This window comes from Protomyctophum bolini (assembly GCF_963924005.1).
Source record: "Protomyctophum bolini genome assembly, chromosome: 22".
NCBI lineage: Eukaryota > Metazoa > Chordata > Actinopteri > Myctophiformes > Myctophidae > Protomyctophum > Protomyctophum bolini.
The window spans coordinates 15,982,209-16,007,633 of NC_137883.1; the positions used below are offsets into that span (position 1 = coordinate 15,982,209).

The 25,425-nt window shown below is 41.7% G+C and overlaps 1 protein-coding gene across 1 annotated transcript; it reads right to left on the reverse strand.

Moving 5' to 3' along the window:
- Window positions 1-927: 927 nt before the first annotated feature.
- On the reverse strand, window positions 928-23,912 carry ntrk2b (neurotrophic tyrosine kinase, receptor, type 2b; the record flags this gene model as incomplete). The annotated part of the gene is made up of 18 exons (XM_080755465.1): window positions 928-2,022; window positions 4,950-5,120; window positions 8,908-9,148; window positions 9,480-9,652; window positions 10,761-10,891; window positions 12,063-12,251; window positions 13,107-13,206; window positions 13,433-13,467; window positions 15,038-15,055; window positions 15,170-15,353; window positions 16,707-16,834; window positions 17,913-18,045; window positions 19,211-19,347; window positions 19,573-19,724; window positions 19,885-19,953; window positions 20,378-20,449; window positions 20,552-20,626; window positions 23,713-23,912. The coding sequence occupies 18 exons, from the start codon at window positions 23,910-23,912 to the stop codon at window positions 1,837-1,839; spliced, it is 2,394 nt and encodes a 797-aa protein (XP_080611591.1). The 3' UTR covers window positions 928-1,836.
- Window positions 23,913-25,425: the final 1,513 nt, after the last annotated feature.

Below are 25,425 nucleotides of genomic sequence, written 5' to 3' on the forward strand. Positions count from 1 at the left end.
ATCAGTGCACAGTAAGCAGTATCAAATACCCTGTCAATTCCCCTTAAGACAAAATAAAGTCCATCTATTTTCCTCTTCTACAAACAGCAGCTTCATCATCATCACCCACAACATGTGAAAATCTTTGCAGATGCACACAAAACCATGTCATTTTACAGATATGGGCCACCTAACAAGGAAGATTTGTTCAATGACATTGCTGGTGAATGCGTAAAATAAAACAAACTGCACTCCCCATCCATCGACATGAACATAGCTTAACACCTGCGCATTATTCACTGTGCTTTAGGTTTAAGGTAAGACTCAAGACTGTGACATGTATAATGCAGCTGAATACTGTAAAATCATGTTCAAAACAAGCATATTGTAAATGGAAATGAATAGCAAAATGAGAGGGCAAAAAATAATCCAATATTTACAAAGATTATACCGATGATGTTACAAAAAACTGCAAAACCAAGGAATGCTCATGGTATATACGATGTATTTAAAAAATGTAAAGCATAATTTGTACATTGAAATTGTTTACATTACATTTTCTGTAGGCTATATACATTATCTATTGATAGAGCTATATAACTAGATCAATAGATAGATTCAATATATACCAAAATGGATAGGCAGATATAATATATACTATATGTTTCATATATAACACATATTATATATTATATAGAATTATCTGTGTCATGCTTTTTATTTGAAATGACACAAAAAACTGTGACAAGATGCAAGTCTGACTTGAGAACATAAAGCCAAGAGCTCCTCTGTAATGCATACACTTATTTGTGTATTCCCCCCCCCCCTCACCCCCCACCCACCTATGTGTGTATACTCTATATTGTCCAAGACAAAATTAATTGATTTGTACCCAGAAAGTATAAGATTCAATGGTAATTTATTGTAATTTAAATTAATATGCCAGAATGTTGATCTAATCTGCAGTATTAAGGGAGATGACTCAAAACCCTGTGAATTTACATTGTTATGTGTCACTAATTTGAGTTCTTGAAACATATTTACTTGACTCTAATAATTTAAATAACGTTTAATAATGTACTATTTGGTTTGGGTTTGTGAAATATACACCTCTGTAACATTCTCAAATGGAGAGAAAACAAAAGGAGAATTGAAATTTAAGGCTTTTGTCAACGTGATGATGAAATGGACAATTAATTATTTACAATAACATTTTACAGCCAGGTAGGCTACCGTACACACACAGTAGCCTACCTGCAAGCACACACACACACACACACACACACACACACACACACACACACACACACACACACACACACACACACACACACACACACACACACACACACACACACACACACACACACACACACACACACACACACACACACACACACACACACACACACACACACACACACAGTGCTGTAGCATATCTCCCTCTACCTCAGTGGTTCTCCACCCTCATGGTTCCTTGAGGGGGGTTCCAAATGGACCCTTACATGTACAGGTCCATTCGGTTCCATTTGTACACTCTCAGAGTTAAGGGGGCCCTTGAAATAATAATAAAGTAAAATAAAACGTTTTGAGAACCACCGCTCAGGTACGCTTACCTCATGCATGTGCAGAAACATATGAGCATAATTATACTCAGCCCTCTGTCCACACATACGTGGTCAAAATAACCCCAACGATGCCTCATTTATGCTCCGTCGGCACGACGGTGTCGCGCGCGGGAATAGCAAACATCTAGCTCACAATGCGTCTTGTCCGCGCCACGTTGTGAGCTCACAGGTCGGGCTATCCTCATCACGCTGCACCATCGCATGCGACAAAGTATAAACGGGGCTCGATTCAGCCCAGTATGTCCAGGTAGACGGGCGAGGCCTTGGCCAGGCTTTGGAGCAGAGCGTAGATCTCCTTGATGTTGAGTCTCATGTAGGGCTCTCTCTGCCAGCAGCCCAGCATCAGGTCATACACCTCCTTGGGACAGGCCCGGGGGCGTTGGAGCACGCGGCCCTGGGTGATGCATTCAATCACCTGGAAGAAGAAGGAGACAAAGGAGAAGAACAAAGATGCTTAAAGTGGGGGTGCAATGGCCTTTTCTGTCATGAAGTTTCATTCTGAAATGCTTTTATTTTTTTTATTTTTTTTTAATCCCATGATTTTGTAACCTTTTTTTCCACCCAGTGTCAATTATCTAATTCTAATCTAATCCTGGGCTCTACGCTTCCTCCACCAACCTGGGGAGAGCAACGGACTGACCTCATGCTTCCTTCAATGCATGAGCGTCAAAATCGCTTCCCCGGGTTGGATGTAGCATGTGGAAGGAACACTTTATTCCAACCAGTTCCTACTTCCTTTCCCTCTATCAGGCGCCCCAGCTGGACAGGTGGAGGCACTTTAGAGATCAGGATTACCAATCAGAGCGTCACATACCTTCAGGCTATGGGACACAGACAGCCAGCTGAGATGTTTGGTACTACGTGGCTTATTTCTAACCTGTAATGTTTTCAGATATACATATTTTACCGTGCTGATTAAGTTTAAAATGAGTAATACACTGTCATGGATGTCATCAGTAGTTTTGTAATCAACATCAGCTGTGTTTGTGTTATCTTAACCACTAGACCAAAGGGATATCCCCATGGACTGGGGGAGATATTTGACTTTTGAGGCCATCAGGCTGATCGAGGCTGTGGGCCACTCTGCTACATTTGGAGGAACGTGCAGCAATGGGAATAAAACTGGTGAATGAAATCAAGATTCATTTTTATTCATGCGGGGCTCGACATGTCATCACGCATCATGTTTTCATTCAAAGGAAGTAATTAAAATTGGATTATGGACTTTTGATATAAATATACACACAAATGGGAATTTTCCCATTGTTTTGGAATCTATTGCTAGTTATGCCCATATGAGGACCACATTTCAGAATGTGAAAAACTTATTTTTCATTTCACTACGTTCGTTCGATGTCTGGACCTTTCTTCAGAGGGGTGATATAACTTACAATTTTACGTCATTCTGAACTTCTGATTAGGGTTAGGATCCGGAACCCGATCCAACATTGAGGAACCGGAATCGGTTCCATCACATTTGGAACCATTCCTGGAAGAGGTTTTTTATCACACTGTGACTCTCTGAGCTGTGGACAATGGCGGTGGTTCTCAAACTTTACATTTTCGAGGACCACCATAACTCTGATCGTCTATACATTACAAGAAATATGGAGAAAACACAGCTATACAGACAAACAGCTAAATATTCCCTCCAGAATATGGACACTAGGGTTTATGTGGTTAAACAGTGGAGAGACCAGTATGAAGACAGTCTGTTGGTTTGCAAAGCAACTGAACTAACACACAGTCCCAGCACTGTCCTTCAGTGGACAAAACCTTTTGGCTTAGGCCTCTATTACCTAACTCCCCTGGGTCTCTCTGTACTCCCTTCTTTTGGCAGCTATACTGCAGGGTTTGGTAGCTTTATCTGCTTACTGTGATTTCGAGAGTGCCTGCTTATATTGTAGTTCATATTTAGCAAAAATGCTAAGAATGTTATTGAGAGTATAGTATGCTGTTTCAACAGTTGCTATGTTTGATGTTTACCTGGTATCCTAGAAGATTATTTGGAGCACTAATTGTTCTCTTTGCTCTCTACTCAAGTGGCCGTTTACACTGGGGTGTGTTGACTAGAATCCATGCCTTTTACTCTCAGTGCTTTTACATTTGCACTTGTATAGTAAGTCGCTCTGTAAATATTAGCGGCCTGGCAAAAGCATAAGCGTACAATCTAATCCTTGAATCTTCAACATTCCACAGCTGTGCAATAACAGGTCGTTTGTTTAATATGGAGTATATTGCGGCGGAAGTGGCTCAGGAGGTACAGTCAGTGGTTGCTTGGGAATCGGAAGGTTCCCGTTTGACTGAAGTCTCCTTCAGTAAGATACTGAACCTGTGACTGCTCCCGTTGAGCAGATTGGTGCCTCGCATGGTTTCCTCCGCGTCGATGTGTGCCAGGTGCTCTTGTAGAACCACACCATAAAAATAGCAAATAAACTTGTCTCTTTGCGTATAGTCTCTTCTGTGCAAGTGAGACAAGACTTGAGAGTGCGTGAGGCCGAAGCGATCATCCTGTCTGCATGAGCTGTGTTCAGTGCGTTGTCTGCCAAAATGAATAAAAAACAAATGTTGCCGAGAGCTTCTTCAGACGGGGTGAAGAAGATAAAAGACCCAGCAACATTGTTGATAATGCAGAGACAGCAGACAGACAGAAAAGACTAAATCGATGTCAGTAGAGTTGGATCGTTAATTCCCAACCAGAGTAACCTGGGTGCAGTACTAAGTTCCGACACGTGTTTTGGTCCTCGACCGACAACCTATCTCTATCCCTAACCTAACCATAACCGCAAGCACGGGAGCAGCGCATGTTCGAGCGCTAGTCCGACTGTTGTTCCCGCATGTTGGACTAATGCTCCGTAGGAATTGCGTCCGGATCCCGAGAAACCCACAAAGTACGAAGGAATGGATCCCATTTTGTACATGTCAAAGGTGAGCCGTCCATGTTCGTGTTGAAAGAGGATCAACTCCTTAAAAGTAAGTCTGAGATGTAACCTCATCTCTGACAACCTCCCAGGTTCAAGTCCAGGTTGAATGTCCTGAGATGGCCACAAAAGCACTGAAAATGTTTCCAACATCCTAACGCTGCGAAGTTGGGTTCTCAGCAATGACGGCAAAAATCTAACAGTAATAATGTTTCTTGAAATAGATAATCTTGCACAAGAACCTCATATGAAAATGTTTATGTAAATAGCTAAGCTATTGTAAAAGCTTATAGATTAGATGGACTTAACTAAGCCAATAGCTTAGTTTTCATTCAGTTTTTGTCAGTGAAAAAAAGGTAGTTGATGAACATTTTTCAACACTGGTGTAATTCTCTTGTGTAACAAAAGCGTTAAATCTGACCTCGTTGTTGGAGAGCTGGTACCAGGGTTGCTTTCCATAGGTGAAGATCTCCCAGAGCACCACGCCCAGGCTCCACACGTCACTCTCGGTGGTGAAGCGTCGGTACATGATGCTCTCTGGGGGCATCCAGCGGATCGGCAGCATCGTATGACCGCCCACCTGAAGACACACGCACGCACGCTCGGCACACACACGCACGCACGCACACACACACACACACACACACACACACACACACACACACACACACACACATACACACACACACACACACACACACACACACACACACACACACACACACACACACGCAGAGCAGAGCAGTGTGCATCAGTAAACTGAAACCACAAGGCCTGAGCAGCACTGAGTTGCAGTGATGGAAAGTAGTACATTTACTAAAGTACTGTAATTAAGTACAATTTTGAGGAGGTATTTCCTTTTTTCAGTACTTTTACACCACTACATATGAGAGACAAATATTGTACTCTTTACTCTGCTACAATTATTTGCAAACTTTAGTTACTATAGACTAGTAAATAAAACATACATTAACCACTTTAGCCCTGTTTAATATAAGCTATTTACAAGCTCACAGTGCGCCACATCGCAACACGTTGTGAGCCCGTAGAGCTGCTATTTATAAAACATTGTAGTAAAAACTATAATAAAATGTATAAAAAACAATAAAATATGTTCCAATGGATCACACTAGTTATTGTTTAGTCACAGGCTTTGTTAATAATCTTCATTGGTTCAATATTAATTGAGTACTACAGACGAAAAACTCGACCCCTTATTATATATATATATATATATATATACATTATGGATAAATTGTGTGGACTTAAACTGTTTTTCGTCTGTAGTACTCAAAACCCACGGACAAACTTAGACACCATCTTTCAAAAATAGCTGATCTACAAGCACACAACGCGTCAAGATGTGACACGTCGTGAGATTGTGGATTGACTATTTTTGCTACCTTTGTGTGACCACTGTAATATGACTAATTAATTGTCACACCTCGCTCCTCTGCCTTTGAATTTGAGCATTGACTTAGGTCCAAACCAATGGACTAATATTTGGCTTGACCTTAATGGTCAAGAAAGGAAGTTGTTGTTACTATTCTTGCCTTTGTACTTCTTTACTAATACTGCAGTCCTTCGGACTTATTCTGTTATCTGTTATTGTTATTTATGTTCAGTATTTTACCTTGTCTTCCTGTTCTGTTTGGTTTTCTGTTACTCTGTTACTGTTGGTTTTGTGTATCTTATTTTGTAGTATGGTCCCTAGTGTTTCCTAGTGTTTCCGGTCTGCCTAGTTACTGTTCCCTACCTTGTCTGACCTACCTTAGTTGTGGTGTCCTCTTAGTTCTGTTAGCCTATCCTGTGATTGATTGTATTTTGAGTTCACCTGTGTCTAGTTAGTCTTTGTCTATTTATATACCCCAGTTTGTTCAGTTCCTTGTCAGATCGTCATTTCATGTCAATATACTGTGTCCTTCTTTGCCTGCCCCATTTTATGGGAAGTTTCAAGTTATAGTTTAATAAACATCCTGAACTGTGAATCCTGCCTTTTGGTCGTACTGCTTTTGGGTCCTCTGAACGCACCCTGACACTAAGTAAAGGGCATTAATTTACAAATAAAACATTCATAGTTGAAATATGGATATATGTACATGGTTTCTGCCCGACACTAATGATATGCCAGAGAGACGAACCAAAGACTATTAGGATTGACAGTTTTGTGGTTGTCACAAATGCAAATGAATTACATGAACAAACTATGCCTTGAATGTATGGCATTATGCACATAATGTGTGGCATTATACTCAATGGGAAGTTTTACAACGTAGTTTCATGAGTAGAGACCACTGAGGCCTCTGCTTATCACTGCCACGCCCTGTGTTTAAACACAGGGCGTGGGCCGTGGCAGTGATAAGCAGCTCACCTCCCGCCTTCACTTCAGCTCACCTCCCGCCTTCACTTAGCGGCCACTCCCCATTCACAATCACTTGTATCCACTACACCTGCCTCCTCTCACCACAGCCAATCCCTGGTGCAATCACCACAGTATTAATACACCTGTGATATCTCTCAACCAAGTTGTTTAGGGGAGTGTGGACGGACGGAGAGCAGGAGCTGATGCGGCTATGACAGGAGGTGGCGGTTTGTTTAAATTATGGCATCACGATATGCTGGTTGTGGCTTTGATGAAGAGGCTATGAAAGATTACAGACCGTATTAGTCATCGGGGTCGGATCACTCGGATGGTGAAGAGGAAATAAGCGTGGCTCAAACACAAGAGATGGAAACAGATGAAGATATGCATGGAACTGATAACAAAAGGAAAAGAGTAGGAGGCGCACAAACTCAACTCAGCAAGAAGGGGGTTTTGTGGTTGGGATGAGAGCACAGAAGCAATTTGACAGCATCTTTAGTGAACCACAGGTTGTGGGAAAGTTTGTTGAGCGGAAAGTGGGAAAAGTAAAATCAGTTTGGTGATTGGTGATTATACAATGCATGGACAGCGGTCAGATGAGTAAAGCTCAAAAGATCTAATCATTTAATAAATTCCCAGTGATTACATTTCAGTTGGGAGATTCTGAAAGTAAGATCAAGGGAGTGGTCAGTGGAGTGCCATTGTCAGTAAAGCCAGATGAATTTCTTGTGATTGATGCAAAACGGCTGACACGGTTCAGAGAGGGTGAAAGAGAGGAAACCAAGTCAGTTTGTTTGACGTTTGAAGGGGACAAGCTACCAGAGCGAGTTTACTGCATGCAGTTACTTGAGTTTCAGGGGGGCCGTGACGGAGCAGAGACGACCAACCGCTCATCCCGAGTAGAGCAACGATGGCTGTCAGCTCCAGAGACTACGCCCCCACCCTGAGTCTCGCCCTATCTTGGGTTCCTCACCCTGTTCCACATTAATCCGGTCTCTAGTGAAACTCAGGTAAAAAAGAAAGATTGCCAGTGTAATTTCCACTATTGGCCCATAATACTTGTAGAATGAATGCAGATTATGAAATGTGCATTTAAATACCAGCCAAGTAAATAAAGTACTTCTACTTAAAATGCGGTACAGAGCTATTTATTGAAATGTATGTTATGCTTGTAACTTGTAGATTCCTAGTCACACAGAAGGTACACATGCTGTTAGCTGGGAGCGACCTGTTGAAGCCAGCTGTGTGTTGGTTGATCGTCACAATGGCGAGTAGGAGACTAGGAAATGCGGAAGTGAAATTACTGCTGCCGAATGAAAACATTGTGAAACTGAGTAACATTGCCGGTTAAGACTGATATGAGGATGAGCTTATGGGAATTCCGTGGCAAAATGGAAAGGTGCTAGACAATGGCATGCACCAGCGCCGGTCATGAAAAATAAGGTTGAAACGTTGCCACTCCACTAATTCAAGAGTTTGGTTTGATTTTGGAGTTGTAGTTTCTTCAGTTGTGCGTTTCGTTAAAATAGAAGTTTTCAATTAAAAAAATGTCAGTATAAAAGCTTTTGAAAATAGCAGATCCATTCATCCATATCGGCTATTTTCCAATTGGCGAAATGATAAATGTGTGGAGGGCTGAAGTGGCCAAGTGGGTAATGGATGTTTTGTGATAATAATCAAAATCTACAAAGTAACTAGTGACTAAAGTTTAGAACCATTTAAGCCAATACTAATTATCCATAATAATAAATTATGGATAAAGGTTCAGGACAGATAGAACTTTTGGGGGAGGGGTCAGACTAAATGACGGACTTAAGTGGTTCTTTGTCTCAACTCTTCAGTGTAAAAAGGTGCAACATACTGTATGCCTCTGAGATGTAGTGGAGTAGAAGTAAAAGCACTGAAAATTGGATAATACTCCAGTAAAGAAAAAAGCTAAATACCTCAAAATTGTACTCGAGTGCTTTGAGAGGAGGAAGAGAGACAGAGAGAGAGAGAGAGAGAGAGAGTGTCTTACTCTGTAGTAGTCTGTGCTGTACACATCTCTGGACATGCCAAAGTCTCCGATCTTGACCAGCAGGTTCTCCCCCACCAGACAGTTCCTGGTGGCCAGGTCTCTGTGGACAAAGTGCTGCGAGGCCAGGTAGACCATGCCGGCGGCGATCTGCTGGGCAATGTGTAGCATCTGCGACTGGGTCAGCTCCACCTGGATGCAGTGCTGGCCGTCTGCCATCAGGACCGCGTCGGGACCATGCGACCTGCCAGTGGTGGAGACGGTAACAAGGGGTTTATCCTTCTAATATTAGAAACGGTTGCACACACCAAGAATGCATTTTAAAATTATTTATTCTCTACATTACGAATGGACAGACGTTTCGACTATCCAGCCTTCATCCAGGCTGGATGATGGCTGGATAGCCGAAACGTCTGTCCATTCGTAATTTAGAGAATACAAATAACATCACAGAACACGTGATGAATTCTGAATATGTTCAGGTCATTACTTATTATCATGGAAGATTCTGGGTGACCCTTCGTGGGTCGAAGACGAGCCGACAGAATCAAAGGTCATGCAGTGTGGAGTCCTACCTGAGGAACTTGTTCAGGTCTCCGTGCTTCATGTATTCAAACACCATGATGAGCGGGTCACTCTCCGAACACACGCCATAGAAGGTGACGATGTGCTCATGCTGCAGGTTGGTGAGAAGTTCTGCCTCTCTGTAGAAGTCTGCACGGCCCGTCTCACTGGCCTCCTTCAGAGTCTGAGCTCACACACACACACACACACACACACACACACACACACACACACACACACACACACACACGTCAATTAAATGTGGTGTAAATGTTTATTTATTTAGCTTTTATATTCTGATAGTAATCATTGCTATAGAGCCAGAGTGTTCGTTCAGTAACAGCGGGTCTCCTCCAACTCTCCAGCTCTCATAGATTTTTTTCAGGCTGGGATACAATTTCCAGATCCCTGGGGGGACTCCGGTCCACTAAGTATAGGATTTAAGTGGTTAATTGATTGGCTGACAAGTACATTGATTCTTAGGGATGGCCATTTCAAAAATAGCAAGGATTGACAATTCCTTTTGCTGGAATTTTCACAAGGTTTCAAATGTTTTCAAAATGTTTGATGCCTGCAGGTTCAAAGTGGTTAAAGGACCACTTCACCACTTTTCAACATATCTTCAAATTATATAATTGGTCCTCACTAATGTTCATGATAAAATGCCACACATTTTTTCTACTGTCTGTGTCTCATAGCAGGGCTGTGAGCAGTTTAGTTCAGAAACCCGTCCACCAGTGACATCACCAATGGGGAATCCAAACTAATAGAAACGGCAGGCTTTCTATTCCTGAAAAGTTGCAATGCGATAAATCTAAATAGGCTATATATATTTATTTTTTTAATATTTTAAAAAGATTTGCCTAACGATGATGCCACTGGTGGACGGGTTTCTGAACTGCCCACAGCCCTCCTATGAGACACAGACTGAGTAGAAATAAATAGTCGTATTTTATCATGAACATTAGTGAGGACCAATTATATGAAGATAAGTTGAAAAGTGGTGAAGCGGTCATTTAATAAATGTATGGTTGCAGACGGAAAACAAAACGTGTGTATATAACATTTGTGTCACATGTCACATAATAATGGATTAAGATGCACACAGAAAAAAATCATTAAATGTGAATTTGTGATTTTATTTATTTGAGAGTGACTCTTGAACACGGAAAACAAAACTACACTACAGTGGAGTTGAGGATTACAGTGTAAATTAGTCCCATTTAACAATAAAACAAGACATTACAGGAATAAACTGATACAATCCTGGCTTCCTGATGTGTGTACACTACCTTCACAGCCACCAGGATCTTGTCCTGGTCGGGTGTCAGGTTGTAGCACTCAGCCAGGAAGACTTTCCCAAAGGCTCCTTCTCCAAGCTCCCTCTTCAGTACAATGTTGTGTCTCTTGATGTGTTGGACGACTATGATACAAAGGCATACAACAAATTCACGTAGATTATTTACTATGAATGTATACTGTACTCTTCTTATCATCTCTGGATAACAGGGACATTGTCTATGAATACTGCAGCCTCAGCCCCAGAGCCTCAGCATTTCGGTCTATCACTGCTATTAGATTTATTACAGGCCGAGGCGCTGAATATGACACTCATCACAGTGCTCTTTATGGTATGTTTGGTTGGCCTTCAGCTTACAGAGAGGCACAACAATCATCACATTGCTCTTTATGGTATGTTTGGTTGGCCTTCTCTTACAGAGAGGCACAACAATCATTGGTATTCATTTATTTTTAAAACCCTCTTTGGGAAACTTCCTTCTTATCTGTCTGGGATGTTGTCTTGGAACAAATTGTGAGCTATACAAGATCAAATGGCTTGTCCTTAAGGTCCCCCGGGTTTACACTGAGAATGGCAAATCTCCTTTTTCTTCTAATGCCTGAAATGCCCTTCAATGCATTTTAAAACTTGTTTCGGTGGCATCTTTTGCACAGTTCTGATATATGATCACACACCATTGTGTATCTGTACTCTGTAGGCTATATGTGTTAGTCTACTTTTACTTTTCACAATTTTGAAGGTACTGATGGTAACCTCAGTGCCTCTCTAGCATAAATAAATAAAGGTTTGAAATGTAATATACATGCGTGTGCCTGTACATGCATGTCTCTTGATATCATTATGTGCAATATGTAGCCCCCTCCGGTAGATAGATACGTCACAAGACGTTCTTTGTTGTATAGGCATTTTGGAATTTGGCATACGCTAAATGCCAAAATGCCTATACAACAAAGAACGCCTTGTGACGTATCTATCTACCGGAGGGGGCTACAGTGAGAACTCATTGGCCGCATCCACTTTGTGGGGAATAAACGGGGGAAATCTTTCTTGATGACAGCTACACAATGAATGTCCAGTGTACACTCTTCAATAAACCTATCTAACAAGTACTGTACACATGTAGGTTACATTAGCCTACACATTGTTAGAGCAGAAGTCACCCAAAGTCGTAGCTATTACAATGCAGCAGGAGGTTGTTTATGAACATTGCGTCCGACGCTCGCTGACCCCTCGCATGGATTTATCAGAAAAGGAGCGGGTTACCAGACATTTGCCGAGCGCGGCAGTAACTCACATGTGTCCGGTTTCAGCATGCTGCCAGGGTTGCGGAAGTACTGCGGGTTCTCGATGACAGGGATCTTTGTCATCCCAATGATCACGGCATCTGGTCCCATCTCCGAGGAGGACGGGGTGTTGTTGCCATTGGAGACGTGATGGAGAGGGCTGGCGGAGTCGTCGTCGTTGCTGATGACAGAGGAGGAGCCTGGAGGAGGCAAGCACACACACACACACACACACACACACACACACACACACACACACACACACACAAATAAAGGGATTAAATGGGTTTTATCGAAACTAGCCAATCTATGACTCACAGTTTATAAGATGTTCACCTATTACGACATGCCCAAAATTAGGACACTACAGTCACGCTAGGGTTTAAGTGGTTAAAGGTGCCTCAAAGAACCATAAAAATTGTTCTTTGAGTCACCATTTCTGGTCCCTCAAAGAACTTTGTCTTTGACATAAATAACAAAGTGCTCTAGAACCATACGAGGAAACATTCACTAAATAAAACGGTTCTTTAATAGGTGAAAACATATAACTTTTTAAAATAACAATTTTTGTTATTTATTTGTGTGTAGTAGAAGAGAAGAAACATGAGGAGGAGGAGCGATGTTGATCATCTCATCACGGTCGGGTGGAAACCTTGTCCAAAACTCTTACTTTTCAGGAAAAGGAAAAACATGTTCCAGTATTTATTCACACACTCTTGTTAAAACATTTCATTGTTGGTTTAACATGTATAAACCCTACAGAGAGACTTAAGGCTATTCATAGTCTAGATTTTCGGTGGTGGGGTGACCACCGAACTACAACATGACGTCACAAGCCACCACCACCGCTCCAGCCCTTCTCTCTGTTTTTACTCACCACCGCTCAACGTTATTTCAGCTCCGGTGGTCACCTCACCACCGGAGCGGTGGTCACCTCACCACCGAAAATCCAGACTATGAATAGGCCTTAAACCACTTTAAAAAATGTTATGAAAATAGCAGACACACATAGAACACACATATTATACCTTGTTCTACAGTATAAGAAGATTTACCTTTAAGACCAAACTTGGAGTTTCTTCCATATTTGAGAATGATCACCATCAGAACACATCCTGTCAGGGCAACGCCAGCAATGCCCACCACGACATAAACCTACGCCGAATAAACAAAAACAATACACTATCAGTCGTAACATAACCTGACATTATGAATGCATTTAACATCTTTTAGACCATCACTGCCAGCAGATCTACACACATTATGAGCTTGTAGGCCTGCTATTTTTACTATACTTAACACTGTCATACGAGAAAGAATAAGATATGTTAATGTATATCAATAACAATGTCAATAAATCAATCAAAGCAGGATCACTTACTGCTATACTGTCATCCAGTGGGGGGAGGGGCGAGTCTGAGAAAATATACCAAACACAGCACATGTATTGACAAGGGACAAATATTCATTCCTTCTATTGCACATAAACAAATGCAAAGCTTTGTGGTGACTTTAAATACTGATTCTAGTAAGAATATAATCTTTATCGGGACATGATAATTCAAGAAACGGGTCACCCCACCTCTCCATCTAGTCTTGAGTAAACGCAAAATAAATGTTCAGGTGGGTCACCAATTTCTCCAATCAGGAAAGAGAACCCATGTATCAGCTCCAATGTTATATTGTTGGCTGCCATTCCAATTGTGTCTGCTCGTGTATTTGCTTCATCACTTCCAATTTAACATATTTCGCCTGTATCCTGTATGAGTTCTCTCTCTGACTTGGCTTTCTTGGAGTAGTAACTGTTGGATTAACCCCATATGTGATCTCACCCATAGCTGTAGGCCTACCGTAGCTCTAAAGACATTGTTTAGTTTTGCCATCTAGCGAATTGGGCATCGGGGGGGAATAAATATATTTTTGACCTATTTTACTATTCTCTGCCACAATTTGAACAAAGCTTGTTTTTAGTTTAGTTTTCTCTTCGTTTCAATGTATTGAATGGTGTTTTCAATGTCTACAATGAGTGGTTATCAACCTGTGGGTCGGGACCCCCAGGGTCCTGTGAAGTCACTGTACCCAGATGACAGTGACTTCACATGGCCTTTAAGACCTTTTTAATACCTCAAAAAAAGAGAGAGAAAGAAAAGAAAAAATAACATTACTTCAGTATCACAATTGTGAAGGAGGTATTGTCATGTTCCTATGGATGTCTGGAGTAAAAACAGGGTGGTAAAAGGATATTCCGCTGAAAAAAACAACAACAACAGCACTGGCAGTCAAAGCGAAGACTGGCCAATCACAGCCCGTCCTCGCCGGACATGCTTGCAGAGACTCTTGGGTAATGAAGTCAAAGACATTGGCTGCCATGTTGATTGTGTGAAAAGTGGCCACTGTGGTACCCCAAACTACATAGTGTGCCACTTTAAATCTGTTTTTTTTTTTGACAGCCTGTGCAGAATTGAACACGGAAGCAAGTTCCCAGTCAGCAGCAGCTCTACATTGAAGGGGTGGTCACAGAGTGGGCTTCTTGGGTGACAGTATAGCCATGTTGTGTTACGTTGACGTACCAGTAGTGTCTGTGTGGCAGCATGACAAGAGACACAAAAAATAAAAGACAAGAAAGATTAGCGGTTCAATGTTTTCTTATGCCACTTTCATTTACCACAACTGTCTATGCCACTAGTCCTCAACATGAGGTCCGGGGACCACCAGAGACTGGAACCAAATGGACCCTTAGCCTTATGGGTCCATTTGGTTCCATTATGTACACTCTCAGAGTTAAATTACACTGAGGATTTGTACGGTGTAGATTGGGGTCCCAGAGATAAACATGGTGGGTCTGTGGTGATGAGAATCACTGGCCTAAGTCATACTGTAGTTCAATTTCATAACTTACATAATTCAATACAGTCCATGTTAGAAAATACATGACAACAAGACATACCTGGATGAAACATGTCAGTGTTTTAACTCCATTACTTACAATAGTAATTGGGTTCTTCTGAAATAAACAAAGAAACACACACAAAAAAGAAACGTTTACTCAACATGAATTGTTCTACGAACGATCAAGAAGTTCATGGAAGGAAAGACTTGACAAACTGGAGAAACAGACCTGTGCTTCCAATGTCAGGATGGTCAATGAAATGAGCAGAGACCTTGGCAGAGACCTCGCCAAACTCGTTCTTAGCGACCAGCGTGTATTCTCCGTTATGGATGTGTGTGGGGTTGGCTAGCTGCAGACAGCCATGGTACTCGCTCTTTGTGTACAGGTGGATCTCGGTGTAGATGTATTCCTTCTGTGAGGAGGAATTGTGGTACAATTATACTATATATTGTATTATATTATTGTGTTATTATCAAAAAAATAGTATCTATTATTATTAGATTAACAGTTCCATTGTTGTCTATGGAACACAATGGAAACGAGCCTCAATCAATCAATAAATCAACAAATCAATCAATACATCAATCGTCAATAAATAATTCAATAAATCAATCAATCAATTCTGTTCAACTTTTGCCACATGTTTTGAGACCTCTATACACAGGCCTGGTCCGGACTCTATTGTTTAGGCAGGGATTCTCAACTTTTCGTAACTGGCTTTCGAGAAGGCCTGGTTTAGGTAGCTTGGTCCCGTGATACAATTAAGCCTTCCTCTTTGTATACAACTAGACTCTTTATAACATGAAGTGTCTCCAAGTCCATTTGCAGGCAGAGGTGGGACGAGCTTAGTTTCAAGCTCCAAACAAGTCCTTGTTGAAATGTATCAAGTGAATTGAAAAGACTTGAAGTCCCAGGTCAAGAGAGGGCTCAAGTCAAGTCATGAGTCATTGGTGTTAAAGTCTAAGTATGTTTTTATACCATGATTGTTTTTTACATATTATTTTTGTTATATTATCATTAAAATCTTAGTGTTTTGCCAATTATTAAGCCCACATTCAATGCCCTCGTAGCCCAACTGTTATTATAAAGATGTCTTGGATTTTCATGTGTTCCTTGGTTTTTAGTTCCAGTTAGTTAGTGTTTTACTTCTTTGTGTTACTGTGATATTGTAGTCTGTATTTTCCTTGTTTCGTAGTTGCAGTGCTGCTTTACACTGAACCTTTATTTTGTAGTTTTGCTTTGTGCTTTCCTGTCTGCCCCTGTAGTTCTGTTCCTGTCTTGTCTCACTAGTCCTGTGGTTTCCACCTGTGTCCCCTTGGTTCCCCAGCCTATCCCAGTGTTGATTGTCAGTGGTGTTCACCTGTGTCTAGTTATCCCTTGTCTATTTATATGCCCTTGTGTGTTCAGTTCTGTATTGATTCGTTGTTTGTAGTCGCTTTGTTCAGTTTTTGAGCTTGCATGTTCCAAGTATTAGTTTCTTGTGTTTCCTCGTGCCAGTTCCCTGTTTCCCTGCATTGTTAATAAAGCCTGGATCTTGCACCTGAATTCTGCCTCCGCTGCTACTGTCTGCACTTGGGTCCTACACCTTCTCTGTCCAGCACAGTGAGTCTGTCTCACATCTGCACACAACATTACAAGCACAGTGCATCTACCGGCACTGGAAAAACTCTAACGTCATCAAATGTGTGACTCAAGTCGAGTCTCAAGCCCAAGTCTCAAGTCAACACCTCTAGACAGTTAACTGATACAGAATATTCCAGGCCACCTGCTCCTTGAGGGGCCGATCGTCGTGGAACCACTTCAGCTCGGGTGTGGGGTTAGCGATGACTGTGAAGGGGATGCACCAGTGGTGGTCTCTCTCTGGCTGCAGCAGTGACTGGATGATGGGGGCGACTGACACACACACACACACACACACACACACACACACACACACACACACACACAGCAGGAGAGGAGAGGAAGAGTGATAATAACGGGATACCGGGAAACAGACACCAGGAAGAGAGAGAGAGAGGGGGGTGAGAGAGAGCGAGGGGCTTCAAATAGAGAGAGAGAGAGAAAGATATGTCCAGATTGGCAGAGGAGATGCATTTTTAGGCCATGTGTCCACCAAAGCATTTTCTATACCTATACTGAAAACACATTGTGATTTTCTTTTTATATATCTCTGACACCCCAATCTACACTAAATCCTCAGTAATTATTTTACTCTGAGAGTAAATCAATTACTTTTTGAACCCGACTAAAACGCTTATCCAAATGGCCAAAGTGGAAATCTCTCATCGGCCAGATAAAAACAACAGACGTGCACGGCTCAGCGCCTTGTCACGCCGCTGGCGTTTCTATCATATCATAGAATACTTAAATTGGAAAACCATTCAAAACAACAGACAAAAAAAAACACTGCTTTGGTGTACACTAGCCCTTTATAGGGAAGAGGAGGAAAAGGAGGACCATGATTGGAGAAGAAGTGATCACGGACAATCTGAGCGTTGACACAGGGGAAACGCAACGCAGGGTGTGGGGGGGGGGGGGGGGGAGGAGGTGCACGAGGAGAGATGGTGACACTAAACGAGCGGAAGGAAGAGCCATAGCCAAGAGGAGCTTTACGAGAGGAAGAGTTACGATGACAGGACACGGGTACGATTCAGTGAGATCTGCAGAGTAACAGCAACAATGACACGGTAACAAATGTTTCGCTTAGATCAGTCATCCGGTTTCCAGGTGGTCCCCAGCTAAACGATGGAGAGTTGGTATAACCAAATGGACCCTTATTAGATCTTTATCTCTTGAGAGCATAAAACCAAATGGACCCGTACAGGTCTATTTGGTTTCATTTTATGCTCTCAAGATGCTCTATATGTGGATAAGAACAATCAACCTAGCATAAAAGTAGCCAGAGGTAATGTTCAATAATAATGTTTCTGTTATATAACAACACAATAACAACAAAAGCAAGTGTCCTTACAGAGGATATTGAGTTCCAGGGTGGCCTCAGTTTGACCAACCACATTCTCAGCAGTGCAGTAGATGACTCTGCCGTTATCATCTGGAGACAGGCCTGACAGGATGAGGGTGCTCTTCTGATCCTGGGGATCCATCTGGAAATGTTATATTACATTATTAAATGTATCATATCATAGTTGTAAGCATCATAGTCAACCTAACGGTCCTAACCTAACAAAGCTACTCAACCAAATTCCATTGCTGATCACAGAACTGTGATCAATACATTATGACATTATTGAAGAAAAAAACATCAGTGAAAGTCAGCTGTTTGCCCAATAGATATTAAAACTGGCTTAAAGGAGGACCGGAGAACCGACGGGCGGCCCTCTGAAAATGAATTTTCTGTTTACTAGAGAGAAATATAGTGTAAGTGCCCGTGACACTTGGGTTTAACTCCAATGTTTTCTTTAGTTTGAAGTTAATTTGTTATTTACCTTGCTCATTCTGGTTTACCTTTATTTTGACACTTCCTGTTACCAACACATATCTAGCTGAAGCCTGTTAGCTTCACTCACATCAGAACCACTCACCACACTCAGCCAGAGTGACAGGGAAAGATGCAGTGTTTCTAGCAGCAGAGCCACATGGTAGGATATGTTTGCAACTTCATGTTTGCCCAGTTGACTCGACATTATTGAAATGTTTGTAGCTTCAGTATACAATATGTGGACCGTGTACCCACAGATCACAGTACTGATTGTTTGGTGACACAGTGCCTGTTTGCTGTGCTTCCTGTGTGAAGCTCAAGGTGGCCTTCCAACCCTTAGCACCCTCGATAAGCGGAGCGAGGTACAGCAGTGTTTGTTTGTTTCATTTGAGTTCATGATTTAATTTATGGTCTATTGTATTTTGTTGTGGTATTTCGTTTGGTCTCTGGTATCTTGGTTATGGTGCTTAGTTATTGTATCACTGCATTATTTATAATTGACCTTTCTTTAAATGAACATTTTTATTGTTTATCGTATACTGAAGTGATGAATCTAATGCACTGCTTTATTGTGAGCAAAACTATGATTATTGTGGTGAGTGAAACTATGAAATGTATAATTCTAAAAGTATTTATTTATTCAATTTTATAGTTTTCACGGTGTACCAGTGATCTTCTTCTGTACCTGAATTACACCCGTTGAGACCATCCACATCTGATTATTTCACAATTCGAGGGCAGCTACACATAGCCTAGAGAGAAATATCACTTGCACCCGTTTCAACAGCCTCCCAAACAGCATAGCATAGACTTGGACAAGACTCTGTTACCTCATAGCGGGTGGAGAGTGTTTCAAAGCTCCACAGGATCTGTGGTGGAGGGGAGCCTGAGGCATTGCACTCTGCTTGGACATTACTGCCCCCCATCATGGTAATGTTGTCGGGGGTCACCACTACCCGGGGAACCTCTGCAACACACAAATAATATCCAACACGTATGGGATGCCTTTTTCCTGGAATTATTCTCTGATTCAACCATCTCTCTCTCTCTCTCTCTCTCTCACTCTCTCTATAAGTGAAATAGACATGTTTAATACATTTTCAGCGTCTCCAGTAGCACAGAGGGCTTACTGTAGTGTACATTTTTAACTGATTTGTCACATAAGCAGGTTTAGGGTTAGGATTGACCTTACCACAGTCTGGTGGAGTTAGGTTAATGAAGGTCCTCTTTGCTCCAGCATCATCTGTGCATTTCAGCTCCTGACTTTCACTTTCATCCTGTGGTCTCAGTTTGATCCACAAGTTTTCACACACACAGTCCAGAGGATTACCGGACAGGAGCAGCCTAGAAAACACACACACACACACACACACACACACACACACACACACACACACACACACACACACACACACACACAATCTGTAGTAACTCTGAGGACCCCCTAGGGGTACCTGTTGAAGACCCCTACGTAATGACAGCTTCTTATAAAAATGACACTTACGAGTAAGTTGTGTCTAGATTTTGAAATGTTCTCCAGGACAATGTTGATAGGTTATTGTCTCTGAGATTTCTGAAAGTTTAAAGCAATTTCACAACAAAAACATTCCATGAACATTATTATTAACGTGTTATGTGAACAATACTCCTGAAACTAAATACGAAAAATTATATTGTAATAATCTTTATAATACTGAAAGGATTACTAGGGCTGTCACGATCATAACATTCTTCATACAAATAATCATGATTAATGATTTAATTGTGCTTTTGGCATTGAATATTGGATTAACAAAAATAAATAACATTTCTGATTCCTTTGTAAATAAAAACGGCTCTGGGCATGACATGACAAATTAATAACTGAAATATAGGCCTACAAAGAAATGACTGACAATGACCACCCTAGCCCACCCACTCTAATAAAAATAAATCATGTATGAACATTTTTCAAAAGTTAAATGTATATGGAAACGATTTTGAACATTTCTCCTTACACATATTGAAGTCTTGTGTTGTTGAAAAAGGCATCTGAGGATATTGACATTAATCTTGTCTTTGTCACCGTGCTGTTGAAAGTGGAGACAGTTTATCAGGTTGTTGATATTTGTCATTTTCATGTTAGCAAAATTCCACTATCCTATGAATAACAGAATATAAGTTATACTTACAGGTTTCTGAGATTAATGTAGTACTTCAAGCTGGTGTCCTTTATGTCAAATAGTTTATTCTGATTGGCAATGTATCTGTTAAAAATAATATTAACAATACTCATCATGATAATGTTCTTATCATCATACTAAATCATCAAAACTTAATGTTTTAACAGACAATTTTGCAACATTGCAGATGTTCTCAACAGATCAAGTATGGTTTATTATGAAATGTCATTGTACTATTGTAATACTGTACCTCACAATCCTACTCAAATGAATAAAACACCTGATGAACCTATACAGTATTTCAATGGAACTAAAAATGAAGTAAAGTCACACATTTTAAATTCAAAATCAAGCATTATTGTGCAATGTCTCTTTGAATATAGTTTTTTAAATAATATATATCTTCATTTTCCAATGAGAATAATGTAGAACACAGAGATTTGAATGAGCATCCAATTCAATTCAGCACTGTCTGCATTCTCATATTTCTTCATAAGGTCTACAAGACATCTGGTTGTCAAGCTAATGCAGAGAAACGCAACATGATCTAGAGCATGTTGTGTTTACCACCATTATACTTCATCGTATAATCGAACTACCGTAGCACAGATCTTGGCACTGAGGAGAATGATTGAGGAGGTGAAGAAGGATAACTTGACTGCTGTACTCTGCTTCATCGACTTCAAAAAGGCGTTTGACTCGATTCACAGAGGCACAATGGTGAAGATCCTTAAGGCCTATGGTGTCCCTCCCAACTTGCTCCGGGCAATAGAGTCCATGTATGCAAGAACAAGGGCCAAGGTGGTGACCCCAGATGGTAACAGCGAGGAGTTTGATATCCGGGCCGGGGTAATGCAGGGGGATACCCTAGCCCCTTTCCTCTTCATCATAGTCCTGGACTATGCACTCAGGAAAGCCATCAGTGGACGAGAGCAGGATCTTGGCTTCACCCTAACTCCAAGGAGGTCAAGACGACATCCCAAGGTAGTCCTGACAGATCTGGACTATGCGGATGACATCGGCCTGCTCTCCGACAGCGTGGAACAAGCTCAGGAACTCCTGAACAGAGTGGAGCTGGAGTGTGCCAAAGTTGGCCTTAGGCTAAATGCCAAGAAAACTGAGGTTATCACCTACAACATCTCACCGGAACATCCACCTCTCACAACAGCAGGAGGCACGGTGCTGAAGGAAGTCAAGGACTTTAAGTACCTCGGCTCATGGGTCAACTCAACCGAGCAAGATCTGAAAGTGAGGAAGGCACTTGCATGGAGGGCCCTGAATGGCATGAACAGTGTTTGGAACTCCAATCTCCCCCGACAAATCAAACTCAGCTTCTTCTACGCAACAGTGGAGTCTGTTCTCCTATACGGCAGTGAATGCTGGACCCTGAAGCCAACCCTGCAGAAGTCCCTTGACGGGTGCTACACCAGAATACTGCGTGCAGTACTTAACATCAGCAAGACTGTACATGTCACTAACATGACACTGTATGAGGGATTACCAAGGGTGAGCCAGAAAATAGCAGCCAGGAGAATGAGACTAGCACGACACTGCCAAAGGCATCAAGAACTGCCAGCCAGCAAACTGGTGCTCTGGGAACCAACACACGGGCATCGATCACGAGGACGCCCCGCGCTAACATACGTTAAGATAAGTTTCACAACGATCATTTTAACGGTGCCGGATATTATCTGCTCACAGAAGGACGTACAGACGGACGGACAGACAGACAGACAGACAGACACACACAGGGGCAGGAATTAAAACATAGTCTTGGTTTGGCGGAGACAATAATTATGTATTTAGTAACTTTTGTAAATAGGTTGTATTGTGTGATATGAAGGGTTAACTTTGAGTAACACTAAACTTGGCAGTGGGTTCATGCCAGGACATGCCCCCTCCCCCCAGTTCTAACTGGTGCATCTTTCCACTTTGGGTATTTCTTGTGTGTGTGCGTGCATGTATGTGTGTGTGCGTGCGTGCGTGTGTCGTGTGCTTGTGTGCTTGTTTGTTTACACAAGCTTTTTCGGAATATTATATTTTACTTTAGACACTGGATGCTTCCAATGGGTATATCCTGTTCACTGGTACACAGACAGTACACTTTAACTACATTATAATGTCATGACCTTCTCTAATGACATGCTGCATGCATATGATATACCGTAGTTTGTGACAAGATATTAATATCTATGGAGGTGCTGTGGTGTTGTTTGTGGTAGGTCCTAACATCATGTACATACCTGCTACTATACACGATCTGTATATCGTTACAGTCGGGCAGAAACCTCTTATTTCCATATTTTATTATATTTAAAATTATTTATTTTATTTGTTTCACACAAAAGCAGCAAAAATAGCAGAGCTTGTAAATTGGGTATTGAATTCGAATCCTGAAAGGTAACAGTATTGGATAATGGACATATGAGACAATGATAGTTTGTATACTATGTTGAATATTTGATCTTTTTCTTTTTTTTCTTCTCTTTACCTCTCCTGCTCTACCATACGTCTATATCGTCTCACGAAAACTATACAAATTATGGAGCTTTACTCAAAAAATTAATTTCACCCACTTATTTACACCTGTAAAACCTGTGATGTGACAATAAAGATTCTGATTCTAACAGTAACATCCTCAGTGTTTAATTTCCATTCGTTACTCTGAAACTCTAGGGGTCCATTCTGTTTTCACTATATGTTCCTTCCCATATCTATCTAGTATACTCCAATACAATGCTACAAATATATTATTTCAGCATGTTTATGGACTGGTATATATTCTGTTGCTTAATATCCCATGCAGACAGCAGGCTACCATGCATGCCAGAATCACAATCACACACATGCAGAAATCATTTACATGCATGCATTGGACATCATGCATGGTTTGTAAAAGGAGCAGGTTCATCCATCCGCCTAACGTGCACCATATACTTTTAGACCACACACACACACACACACACACACACACACACACAGCTATCACCATCCCACGTTTGTGATTTGACAATTGACATCATATCTTTGTGTTAAGACAGCTCAGGTGGCTTGGAATCAAATCATCGCGTGTTGTTGGACTGGCTGGATTATCAGCCTTCACATTGTTGACAACCAAATAATTATGCACTAGGCTATATAGTAAGTTCACAAGCTTTTTGCACACTTACATTTCGGTGATGTTTTCCATGTCATCCATGAACGCGAGAACAGGGAACTCCTCGATTCCAGGTACAGAATCAATACATGCGATTCTCGAGATGCTGCAAGCACAGGATACAGGACAAGCGTCGCTAAACCTCCACAGCCCCATCAGCACCAAAACCAAACCCAGGCGAGCCGTTCCATGATCCCCCACGTTGGAGTCCATCGCAGGTTCCAAGGCTATTCCACGATTCCCCCACAGCAGAATTTTTGGTCAAATTGAATTATTGTAAAGATTCCCTCACTCGTAGCCTATATCAGCCTCTATCTTGCCATGTTATTCATTTGGACTCTCCACCAAAAGAAAAAAAATAAGCAGGAAAAAAAAAAAAAAAAAACGACGGTCACGAATGCGCAGAGCCCACGGTGTTTTAATATCAAGATGCCATGGAATGGCCTTCCCAGTCTCCGCAGAATTGGTACCACACTACTGCATATCGATGCCGTCGTGGAAGCTAGGGCGTCAAGTGGTCCCTCCTGCATGGGTCTCTGGCCCAGTCCTCCAGAATTCTCATCTGCCCTGTAAATACAAAAATAAAGCGAGTTGTTATGTACTGATCAATATGCTATGGTTCCTTGTGTTGCCGGTCGTGCATGTGTGCAGCCAGTGAGTGTGTAGTGACGGGAGAGAAAAATAAGACACACACACAAACGCACGCACACACGCACGCGCGCGCGCACACACGCACACACACACACACACACACACACACACACACACATACACACTGCTCAGTGGAGTAAAGCCCGATTCATACTTCGTCAACGCTGGTGTCGCGCAGGCCGATAATAGCAGACCTACAAGCTCAGTCTCACTGCGCGTCGCACGTAGAGTCTGCTATTTTATGGGGGAGCTTGTAGATCTGCTATTTTCGTTGCGCGACACCGTCGTCGTGCGAGCTCGGGAGCATAAATTAGGCTTAAGAATGCGTGGTGATGTTGCGGGGGTTGCGTGTGTGCGCCGTGCCCGTGCGAGGAGGCAGGGTACCTGCATTCGTCTGATCGATTCTCGCTGAGGGATATGGATCATGGATGAGCACATATCTAACACATCATCAGCCATTATCGCTGGAATTTGGTTTATAGGCTAATAATAAGAGATGGTGGTTGACATCGTAGCGAGAGAGGCGTCACTACATGTTAATGTCGTCATTATTTTAAAGTAAATTCACTAATTGTGTAGGCCTGTTTGGTTTTCTTTCTTTTTTTCTCCTGAAATTGTTGAACAAATAGCCTAAAGCCAGCTAACTTCAGTGCACTGTTGGTTGTTCTTCGTAGGCGACAATAGGCATTATTCATTTACATTTTAATGATGGCTGTGGGCAGGCTATATATTCCCAATCCAAACTAAAGTCATATCCGTTGGGTAGTATAGCCTAAAGACTGATATGCTTTTTCAACATCACAGCTACGGATGGCCATTAGGCCTATAGTAGGTAGTATGACGTACGCTTGACGCACAAGACGGAATTGCATCTATGAAAAATAATTACCTGTAGGCTACTATTTCTGCAAGCTTAATATGGACCGTACGTAATAAAGTTGTAGCTATGAGGCTATGGGATGTCTGACTGTCACAGAAAAAACGGTTCTTGGTTAAATAATTAGGCGGACTAATTGGGTAATAGTGTGTGTGTGTGTGTGTGTGTGTGTGTGTGTGTGTGTGTGTGTGTGTGTGT